General features: G+C 45.9%; 1 protein-coding gene across 1 annotated transcript in view; it reads left to right on the top strand.

The window, feature by feature from the left end:
• LOC143933243 (nicotinamide N-methyltransferase-like) overlaps window positions 1-10,777 on the top strand; it is a 61,715-nt gene extending 50,938 nt beyond the window's left edge. Inside the window, exons 2-3 of the mRNA XM_077456130.1 lie at window positions 912-1,119; window positions 10,354-10,777. Coding sequence (XP_077312256.1) covers window positions 912-1,119; window positions 10,354-10,777 — 632 coding nt within the window. The remainder of the gene's footprint in view (window positions 1-911; window positions 1,120-10,353) is intronic.
• The last annotated feature ends 1,223 nt before the right edge of the window (window positions 10,778-12,000 follow it).

Raw genomic sequence — 12,000 nt, 5'->3', positions numbered from 1 at the left:
GTACTCAGTAGTACTTCCATTTAAAGAGGAAGTAAACCCTGATGAGTTTACTTCCTCTTTCATTCCCTGCAAAGGTAAAGCATAATGGACTACTATGCATCGCATAGTAGTCCATTATGTGTCACTTACCTGACACAGGAGCCAGCAAAGTCACCGCTGTCCCCTGTAGTCCGGCGCATCCATCTTCTCGGTGGGTCTCCTGCTCCGCCGCTGTGATTCGGCGAAGCCGCAATGACATCACTCCTGCTCATGCTCATGGGAGCCGCCACTCGCGGCATATCATCGTTGACCGTGGCACACTCAGTGCGCCTGCGTGCCGCTGTCTACGGCGCATGCGCCGTAGACAGCAGTGACTGTCTTTCGGCAAATATCTCCTAAACCAGGGATATGTAATTAGCGGACCTCCAGCTGTTGCAGAACTACAAGTCCCATGAGGCATAGCAAGACTCTTGGCAGCCACAAGCATGACACCCAGAGGCAGAGGCATGATGGGACTTGTAGTTTTGAAACAGCTGGAGGTCCGCTGATTGCATATCCCTGTCCTAAACCATGTAGGTTTAGGAGATATTTCTTGGACCTACAGGTAAGTCTTAATTTAGGCTTACCTGTAGGTCAAAGTTGGCTGTATGGGTTTGCAAACACTTTAAGGTAGTATGCTTCTGGGCATCTATCCCTGGGTGCATACTGCCCTAAACGTACATACTAGATGCACCTCCCAGCCCCATCCAGTCACAGCAGCTGTCAGACTTTCATAGAGTTTGACAGGCTGCCAACTGGAGGGCTGGACAGTTTGCCTCTGGCCTCCAGATGCAGCTAAGCACCAGAGCCTCATGAACCAAGGTTTATTGGATGAATGGAATTTTATTTTAATTACAATGTACATAACATCAGATTTTTTAATATTCCTGCAGGTCAAGCTAAGGGTAATTTTTGCATTGACATCACTGTTGGTTCTATCATCCACCATCTCTATTCTGCATCCAATTTCTTCAAAGAAATGGTTGTACTAAAATCCAATGAGAAATGTATCATGGAACTGAACAGATGGCTACACGACCGCACCGGAGCGTATGATTGGAAGCATGCATCATCTGTTGTTGCCGACTTAGAAGAAAAGAGGTAACATGTCCCTTAATGGTTCCACGATTGTTGGCTTTATTTTTCAGTACTTGTCTGATTTTTTTTTTTTAAACCACACCATGTCTATTTATAGAGGATCTCTCACACCTGCAGAAAAGGAAGGGTGGGGGGGGGGGGGGAGGGAACAGGTAGCCGAGTCATGGTTTTACCACCTCCAACCCACCCAATTTTAATATTACGGTCTGACAGGACTATACATATGCCATGGCTGTGATGCTGTGCTTCATGGCTGTGGCAATTTCAACTCAGCTTGCAAAGGGTGGGATGCGCACAACAAACGCAAACCAGACGCTGGCTTGTGGTGTGGTCCCACAATGTAAGATTGTCACTCAAAAAAAAAAACTGGTGTGAAAACATTTCTGTTATTTTGTTGTTTTTTTAGAGGGTTTTAAAATATTAACGTAAAACAAAATAACCCCTCCGCCCAAAATTGCCCCTTTTTGATTTTTTTTCTATTTTTTTTTTTGTATTTTTGGTTATATGGTAAAAGAAATTAAGAGAAAAAAAACTGTGCACTGGCCCATTAACCACTTGCCCACTGGACACTTATACTCCCTTCCTAACCAGGCCAAGTTTCAGCTTTCAGCGCTCTCACACTTTGAATGACAACTACTCATGCAATACTGTACCCATATGCAATGTCTGTCGTCCTTTTTTCACACATATAGAGCTTTCTTTTGGTGGTATTTAATCAATCCTTGTTTTTTGGGGGGGGTTTTGCACTAAACTGTAAATATAAAAAGACCAAAACTTTTGTAAAAAAATGTGTTTCTGTTATAAATCTTTGAAAATTTGTAATTTTTCTTCAGAAATTTTGGCCAAAAGTTATACTGCTACATATTGTAAAAATAACCCAAATCAGTGTATATTATTTGGTCTTTGTGAAGCTTATAGAGTCTACACCTACAAGCTATGGTGCCAATCATTTAAAAATTATCACACCTGATGTACCGAAGGTCTATCTCATTTCTTGAGACACTGAGGCTGGGCTCACACCTATGCGAATTGGATGCGTTTTTTCCTCGCATCCAATTCGCATAGCAGGAGATTGTGACCGCCACTCTATGGAGCTGGTTCACACATCTCCGCAGCGGATCCAGAACACAGGGCATCTTTTGGTCCATTTCAGATTCAAATTCAGTCCAAAATTCGGGCTGAAATTGAACCTGAAACGGCGAATGGAAGCTGCGTGTTCCAGGGTGAACCCAGCCTGAGGCTCCGACATTGGGAGCACATGTCGCATGACGTGTATAAATCAATGGTTCCCTATGAAAGCCGTCTTAACTGGTTACCACCCAATTCCATACCAGGCCTTTCTGTCTAGTATGGATTTTAAGGAGAACCCCCACACCCGAAAAACGGAGCGGGATCCCCCCCCAAAATCCATACCAGACCCTTATCCAAACACACAGCCAGGCAGGTCAGGAAAGGATGAGTGAGCTCCCCCCTCCTTCTGGACCATACCAGGCCACATGCCCTCAATATGGTAATGTGGGTGCTTTGGGCAGGGGGCGTTGCCCCCACCACCCCAAAGCACCTTATCCCCATGTTGATGGGACAAGGGCCTCTTCCCGACAACCCTGGGCGATGGTTGTCGGGGTCTTTGGGTGGGGGGGGCTTATCGGAATCTACAAAACCCCCTTTAAAGGGGGCCCTCAGATCCTGGCCCCCCACCCTATGTGAATGAGTAGGGGTACATACCCCTACTCATTCACCCAAAAAAGTGTAAAAAATAAAAACAGTACAAAGGTTTTGACAAAGTCATTTTTTATAGCAGCTCCAGCGTTTCTTCTCCAACTAGATAAAAACACACATGGGGTAAGATGGTGCGAGGGACCAATCACTGTAAAGTCTCTTTAGACAGTTAAAACAAGGATAAATAGACTAAAAGTCCAAAGTAAAATATGGTATGGTAATGTTTAAATGAGGATGCACCATCGGCAGCAGCAATCTTGAGAGGAGAAGCACAGCTCTCTAGAAGATACGATGTAAAAAAGAGAGAAAGTGCACCAGACTAAGTGCAGTATTTATGGAAAAGCATTTATTTGAATAAAAGCATACAGCCAAGTGGCTACTCACAAAAGTAGGTATAATTGGGCATGTAGGTAAGTAAGAGAATTAATCCAAGTCACAGGCATGTCCACGGAGATGCAGAGGTGGTATAATGCTGGCAAGCCAAGAAAGAGGGCAGTGATAAAAAGTCCTCAGCGTCCTCATCGGTGATATAAAATTTTGATGGCAATGGTGTGGCTTCTCTTACAGCGTCCGGATGGTCAAATAGCCGAAACCGGAATTGGCTGACATGTAACTTCTGGATTACGGAGCTTGCGCTCCATGCTGAGGCGCACTTCCGGTTTTGGCTATTCGCCCTCTTTCTTGGCTTGCCAGTATTATTCCACCTCCGCATCTCCATGGACCTGCCTGTGACGTGGATTAATTCTCTTACTTACCTACATGCCCGATTATTACCAATTTTGTGAGTAGCCACTTGGCTGTATGCTTTTATTCAAATAAATGCTTTTCCATATACTGCACTTAGTCTGGCGCACTTTCTCTTTTTTTGTATTGTATCTTCTCCAACTGGTTCTTCTCTCTTCCGGTTATGTCTTCATCCTCCGGTTTTTCTCCTCCACTGATGTTTTCTTCCTCTCGTCAGTACTTCTCGCTGCATTGATGTCTTCTTCCTCTCTCTCTGCTGTCTTCTTCATCTGCTAGTTCTTCCTCTGATCTTCTCCTGACGCTAGCTCCCGCAGTAGTGCGAGCTCTGCTCTCTGAACGAGTTCTTTTATAGACATGGGTTTGGCCATCCGGTCACATTATCCAGAGGCCCTGCCCCCTTGTGATGTCACTGCCTGGGGCATGATGGACTTTGCTCAGAGGTGAATCGATCTGCTAATCCCCGGCTAAGCATGCAAACAACAAGTCGGTCTCCGCTCACTGTGCAGAGATGGACCTGTCAGAGTCCCTCTCTCCTCTATAGGGAGATTGGATAAAAACGGTCCGGCTGTCTGCTTTCATCCGATCCCATCCAATCCTCCAGACGAATGGAAAATAGGGTCTCCATCCATCTGGAATTCACGGAAAGGATTGGATCGGATAGTGGCGGGTGTCAGCTGACATGTCACAAAGTTGTCAATTTATATAATATTTATAACACATAGCATGTACATACCAAAAATGGCACCCCAAAATACATTCTGCTACACCTCCAGAGTATGGCAATACCACACGCGTGAGACTTTTACACAGCCTGACCACATACAGAGGCCCAACATGCAGGGAGAACTGTCAGGTGTTCTAGAGACATAAATTACACATCTAATTTCCTGACTACATATTACACTTTTGTGAGGCACTGTAGGGCACTGATGGCACTGTAGGGGCACTGATGAGCACTGTAGTGACACTGATGGATACTGTAGGGCACTGTAGTGGCACTCATGAGCACTGTAATGCCATTAATTTGACACTGATGAACACTGTGATGGCACTGAGGTGGCACTGATGATCACTGTGATAGCACTGATGTGACAAGTATGAGCACTGTGATGGCACTGATGGGCACTGTGATGGCACTGATATGGCACTGATGAACAGTGTGATGGCACTGATGAGCACTGTGATGGTACTGGTGTGGCACTGATGAGCACTTATCTGGCACAGACAAGCACTGTGATGGCATTGATGTGACACAGATGAGCACTGTGATGGCACTGATGTGGCATTGATGGGCACTGATGTACACTGTGATGGCATGAATGAGCACTGTGATGGCACCAATGAGCTCTGTGATGGCACTGATGTGACACGGATGAGCACTGTGATGGCACTGATGCATGCTGATGGGGCACTTATGGGCACTGTGATGGCACTGGTGGGGCACTGATGGGCAGTGTGATGGCACTGATGTGGCATGGATGAGCACTGTGTTGGCACTGATGAGCACTGTGATGACACTGATGTGGCACAAATGAGCCCTGTAATAGCACTGATGTGGCACTAATGGGCACTGTGATGGCACTGATGTGGCATGGATGAGAACTGTCATGGCACGGATGAGCACAGTGATGGCACTGATGTGGCACAGATGAGCACTGTGATGGCACTGATGTGGCATGGATAAGCACAGTGATAGAACTGATGGGGACTGTGATGGCACTGATGGGCACCGTGATGTCACTGATGGGGCACTGATAAGCACTGTGATGGCACTGATGTGGCATGGATAAGCACTGTGATGGCACTGATGGGCATTGGGATGCACTGATGGCACTGATGTGGCATGGAATAACCTCTGTGATACTGCTGATGTGGTACTGATGAGCTCTGTGATGGCACTGATGTGGCATGGATGAGCACTATGATTTGGATTGCCACCTCATTATTTTAAACACATGTGAATTACACAGGTTCTGAGGCCTAATTTAATGCACATAAGGCACCAAGTGAGTTTCATTATTTCATTACCACCTTAATCAGCCACAGAACCTGTGTAAATTAATATGTGTTCAGGTTTAAAGGGATGAAGTGGCAACTCTAACTGTGATGTCACTGATGGGGCACTGATGAGCACTGTAATGGTACAGATGTGGCATGAATGAACACTGTGATGGAACTGATGTGGTACTGATGAGCACTGTGGGCACTACAAATCCAGCCCACTCACGCTGCTACATTGTCTCCCTCCTCTCCTCACATGCTGTATCAATCGGTATGAGGAGAGGAGAGAGCTGAACTGGACATGACGATGGTTTGTTTACAAAGTGATCGCTCCGTCATTGGATGGAGCGATTGCATGGTAAAGGGCTGCTGCGATCGTCCTTTTTTACCCAATCTGTGATACGCTGAGCCCCTAGGACCCAGCCATCATGGACACTCCTGGCTGCATGCACACCGGAGGCCTCCCAGAACTAGCCGGCTGCGTTTGTGGTGGTTAAATTGCTATGCATAGCATATAGCTATAGACAGGAAAAATAGCGGAGGTCCTCCAGCAATGCAGAGTATTTCAGAAGAGGAGAGTTATACCGCATACACATGACCAGACTTTTTGATAGTAAAGGTCCGTCGGAACGAGTCCGTCGGACAATTCGATCGTGTGTGGGCTGTTTGCCAAAAATCAGGCAGACTTTAGAACTAGAACATGTTTTAAATTTTCCCACCAGAACTCCGCCGGACCGAGAAATCCGTTTGTGTGTATGCTAGTCCAATAGACAAAAACCGACGCTAGGGCAGCTATTGGCTACTGGCTATGAACTTCCTTATTCTAGTCCGGTCGTACGTCATCACGTTCAAATCCGTCTGACTTTGGTGTGATTGTGTGTGTGGCCAAGTCCGTTCATTCAGAAAGTTCGTCGGAACTCCGCCGAAAGTCCGCCAGAAAGACCGTCGGACCTAGTCCCTCGAAAAGTCTGGTCGTGTGTACGCGCCATTTGAGGAAGGGGTAGAGTTCTCCAGCAGTGCAGAGTATTTTAGGAGAGGAGTTGGATAGAGGAAGGAGCAGAGTCCTCTATAGAGCAGAGTTTTTCAGCAGAGAAAAGAAGCTGATCTTATGGGCAGCAGGGGCCTCTCATATAAGCAGGCCCGGACTGGCCATAGGGCACACCGGGCATTTGCCCGGTGGGCCGCGGACCGCCGGGCCGCATATCATTGGGAAGCTGGTCCAGTCATTAGCTCCACGGCCGGCTCCGCGGCCGACTCCGCGGAGACGGCCGCATTTATTTCTGGCACTGGCAGAGACTTGCGGGCTGCGGGCTGGGCTGCGGGCTGGACTCTCCTTGTGCCAGCGCCGCTCACCACAGACATCTCCTCGGCCACCTCCGCGGCCTTTCACCTTTGGAGGGAAATGAAGAAGAGAAGAGGTCATGTGACCGAAGGGGAAGGAGTTGGAGGAGAACTCATCTTCTTACTGTCGTAAAAGAACCTGCAACTAGAAAGGTAAGTGACAATATTGCCTGCCTCATATGTATATTTTTTTATGCATCTTTGCTGATAATGTGTGTTTTTTTTTTTTTTATCATGCCTGTGCCAATGTGTTTTTTTTCATTGCCTGCCAATGTTTTTTTATGTTTTTTTTTTTTTTTTTATCATGCCTGTGCCAATGTTTTTTTTTTTTCAATGCCTGCCAATGTTTTTTTTTTTTTTTTTTATCATGCCTGTGCCAATGTGTTTTTTTTCATTGCCTGCCAATGTTTTTTTTATGTTTTTTTTTTTTTTTATCATGCCTGTGCCAATGTGTTTTTTTTTTCAATGCCTGCCAATGTTTTTTTTTTTTTTATCATGCCTGTGCCAATGTGTTTTTTTTTCATGCCTGCCAATGTTTTTTTTTTTATTTTTTTATCATGCCTGCCAATGTGTTTTTTCTTGGCTGATAGTGTTTTTTTTTTTTTTTTTTTATCATGCCTGCCAATGTGTTTTTTCTTGGCTGATAGTGTTTTTTTTTTTATTTCATGCCTGGCAATGCTTTAGGCTGTGTTCACACTGCAGCGATGCGGGAACGCCGCAAATGCGCGGCGGGTTCCCGCATCGCATGCCTCCCGGCAGCAGTTCGCACTGCCCTATGCGAACTGCTGGGAGTGTCAGTGAAATGTTAATGACACGCGCCGATCAGTTCGCATATCGCAGTGCGATCTGCAAACTCGGACAGGGATCGGATCGCATGGTATGAACACCCATGCGATCCGATTCTGCTGCGGACCAAAAAAAGGGTCCTGTTCAAGTTTGGGGCGGGTGCGATGCGAATTCAGCCATACTATCTGTATACTATCTGTATGGCTGAACTCGCATCGCACAGAGATCGGATGTGATTTGCACTGCAGTGCGGTGCGAATCACATCCGGTTCTCATAGTCGCAGCAGTGCGAACCCAGCCTAAAACTGATCTTAATAAAAAATAAAAGTGGTCAGTCTCTCTTAGAGATCCCTTTCACACTGGTCACCTCCTGTATTAGATCCGCAGTCTCTGGTCATCTCCTGTAATAGATCCGCAGTCTCTGGTCATCTCCTGTATTAAATCCGCAGTCTCTGGTCATCTCCTGTATTAAATCCACAGTCTCTGGTCATCTCCTGTATTAGATCCGCAGTCTCTGGTCATCTCCTGTATTAGATCCGCAGTCTCTGGTCATCTCCTGTATTAAATCCGCAGTCTCTGGTCATCTCCTGTATTAAATCCACAGTCTCTGGTCATCTCCTGTATTAGATCCGCAGTCTCTGGTCATCTCCTGTATTAGATCCGCAGTCTCTGGTCATCTCCTGTATTAGATCCGCAGTCTCTGGTCATCTCCTGTATTAAATCCGCAGTCTCTGGTCATCTCCTGTATTAAATCCACAGTCTCTGGTCATCTCCTGTATTAGATCCGCAGTCTCTGGTCATCTCCTGTATTAGATCCGCAGTCTCTGGTCATCTCCTGTAATACATCCGCAGTCTCTGGTCATCTCCTGTAATACATCCGCAGTCTCTGGTCATCTCCTGTAATTGATCCGCAGTCTCTGGTCATCTCTTGTATTAGATCCGTAGTCTCTGGTCATCTCCTGTATTAGATCCGCAGTCTCTGGTCATCTCCTGTAATAGATCCGCAGTCTCTGGTCATCTCCTGTATTAGATTTACAGTCTCTGGTCATCTCCTGTATTAGATTTACAGTCTCTGGTCATCTCCTGTATTAGATCCGCAGTCTCTGGTCATCTCCTGTATTAAATCCGCAGTCTCTGGTCATCTCCTGTAATAGATCCGCAGTCTCTGGTCATCTCTTGTATTAGATTTGCAGTCTCTGGTCATCTCCTGTAATAGATCCGCAGTCTCTGGTCATCTCCTGTATTAAATCCGCAGTCTCTGGTCATCTCCTGTATTAAATCCGCAGTCTCTGGTCATCTCCTGTATTAGATCCGCAGTCTCTGGTCATCTCCTGTAATAGATCCGCAGTCTCTGGTCATCTCTTGTATTAGATTTGCAGTCTCTGGTCATCTCCTGTAATAGATCCGCAGTCTCTGGTCATCTCCTGTATTAAATCCGCAGTCTCTGGTCATCTCCTGTATTAAATCCGCAGTCTCTGGTCATCTCCTGTATTAAATCCGCAGTCTCTGGTCATCTCCTGTATTAAATCCGCAGTCTCTGGTCATCTCCTGTAATAGATCCGCAGTCTCTGGTCATCTCCTGTATTAAATCCGCAGTCTCTGGTCATCTCCTGTATTAAATCCGCAGTCTCTGGTCATCTCCTGTATTAAATCCTCAGTCTCTGGTCATCTCCTGTAATAGATCCGCAGTCTCTGGTCATCTCCTGTATTAGATCCGCAGTCTCTGGTCATCTCCGATAATAGATTCGCAGTCTCTGGTCATCTCCTGTAATAGATCCGCAGTCTCTGGTCATCTCTTGTATTAGATCTGTAGTCTCTGGTTATCTGCTGTAATAGATCCGCAGTCTCTGGTCATCTCCTGTAATAGATCCGCAGTCTCTGGTCATCTCTTGTATTAGATCTGTAGTCTCTGGTTATCTGCTGTAATAGATCCGCAGTCTCTGGTCATCTCCTGTAATAGATCCGCAGTCTCTGGTCATCTCTTGTATTAGATTTGCAGTCTCTGGTCATCTCCTGTAATAGATCTGCAGTCTCTGGTCATCTCTTGTATTAGATCTGTAGTCTCTGTTCATCTCTTGTATTAGATCTGTAGTCTCTGGTCATCTCCTGTATTAGATCTGCAGTCTTTGGTCATCACCTGTATTAGATCCGCAGTCTCTGGTCATCTCCTGTATTAGATCCGCAGTCTCTGGTCATCTCCTGTCGTACTTTTCTCAGCGAGCAGTAATAATGTGCAGTATCCTCCATCAATGAATGAGGAAGCAGAAATTATGTGTTGTAACCTCTAACAACCAGTCAGTGATCAGTAATAATATGCTGTATCCTCTGGCAACCAATTGCAATTGCTGCCTGATCTTCTGCAGTAAACGGATTTTGAGTCTTACTGCTATATGTTAAATGTCTAAGAGCGGTTGGGGGGCCCCAAAATACATTGAGAAACCGGTTGCCATTATTTATAATTTTTTTTTTTTTTTTTTTAATGGGCTGCTCAGCTTAGAATGCCCGGGCCTATTTTATGTCCCAATCCGGGCCTGCATATAAGTGTAGGCAGGGCTTTCTTTGCTGTGCTATATTAACTACAAAACTATTTCTTCACTTGCAGCATACTTTGAAACTCTCCTTGTAATGCCCGTATTATGTTTTTAGAGATCAACATCAGGACATAGAAATGCGCCTAAAGTCGTCCATCAAGCAGGTTTTGAAATGTGACTTTGAACAGGAAAACATAATCTCCCCGGTGACGTTACCGCTCGCTGACTGCGTGGTCAGTGGTTTGCTACTGGAAGCTATCAGTAAAAATGAAGATGATTATATGAGGAACCTGGAAAAGATCATAAAGCTGCTGAAACCCGGAGGCCAACTGTTACTTTTTTCAACAATAGATAAAAGTTACATGATTGTCAGAGGGGAACGGTTACATTTTTTAAAATACAATGAGAGCTTTGTAAAAAATGCCTTCGATAAGCTGGGGTTAGTCATCGATTACTGCGCAGTGCAGAGGAGACGCCATATGAATGATAGCATCGATTATAAAGCTGCTATGTTCACCGTAGCCCACAAGGGGGAGTAGGTGATTGTAGCTGACCGCATCCATCTCATTGGGGGTTATTTACGAAAGGCAACTCCACTTTGCACTGCAAGTGCACTTGAAAGTGCAGTCGCTCTAAATCTAAGGGGTAGATCTGAAATGAGGGGAAGCTCTGCTGATTTTCTCATCTAATCATGTGCAAGCTAAAATGCTGTTTTTTTTTTTCTTGCATGTCCCCCTCGGATTTACAGCGACTTTACTTCCAAGTGCATTTGCAGTGCAAAGTGGATTTGCCTTTAGTAAATAACCCCTATTGGGTCACCACTGTGCTAAAGTTAGAAATATTAGTTTGCATTATTCTCAGTTTTAAAGTTCTTGTCGCACAATCACTTACCTGGTACTTCATTGTACTTCAAGTGATTGTACCAGGGTGATGCCTGCAGCTTCACAATGGTTCCAGTTTTTAGAGCCAAATGGCGTGTACACACGAGCGGAATTTCCAACAGAAAAAGTCAGATGTGAGCCTTTCATCGTATATTCCGATGAATGTGTGTATGTCCCATCGGACTGTCGAAAATTCTGACCTAGAATGAGAATATGTTCTACATTTTTCCGACTGAACCAATTCCTATCGGGAAAACCGCTCGCCTGTATGCTGTTCCGAAGGACCAAAAACAATGTATGCTCTGAAGCAAGCACGAGATGGAAGCTATTGGCTACAGGCTACTGAACTTCCTTTTTCTAGTCCCGTCGTCCGTGCTGTACGTCACCGCGTTCTTGACAGTCGGAATTTGGTGTGACTGTGTGTATGCAAGACAGCTTGAGCGGAATTCCTTCGGAAAAAATGCTTGTGTGTACACGGCATAAGTAGAGTAACTAGCTGCTTGATTGCTATTACAAGCAGCAGAAGGGGAAATCCTATCCCCCCGCTGCCTTCTGTGGCTCTCTCGGGCTCTCATGTCCCACCAGGCAACCTGAGCATCTTTGATGGGCTGCCCACGAGGTGCGGGAGTCTCCCACATTTCTGCTGCCGCTCCCGCACACCCGCAAGCACCTCGCAATCTCCCAGGAATGATCGGTGCGGCGGGAGGGACAGCTGTAAAAACACTGATCTCCCTGTATAGCTTTTTAGCCGTCAGCAACGGAAGGGAGAGAAGGAGAAGCGGCTGTCAGCTAAAAAGCTATACAGGGAGATCGTGTTCACAGCTGTCCCTCCCGCCGCACCGATCATTCCCAGCTGTTCTGTGTGTCCTCCATCTCCCCTC

Source organism: Lithobates pipiens, unplaced genomic scaffold, assembly GCF_037356315.1.
Source record: "Lithobates pipiens isolate NorthernLeopardFrog02 unplaced genomic scaffold, aLitPip1_a1.2 Scaffold_27, whole genome shotgun sequence".
NCBI classification, from domain to species: domain Eukaryota; kingdom Metazoa; phylum Chordata; class Amphibia; order Anura; family Ranidae; genus Lithobates; species Lithobates pipiens.
The sequence above is the reverse complement of the archived record's forward strand: the minus strand, read 5'-3'. Positions and strand labels throughout refer to the sequence as shown.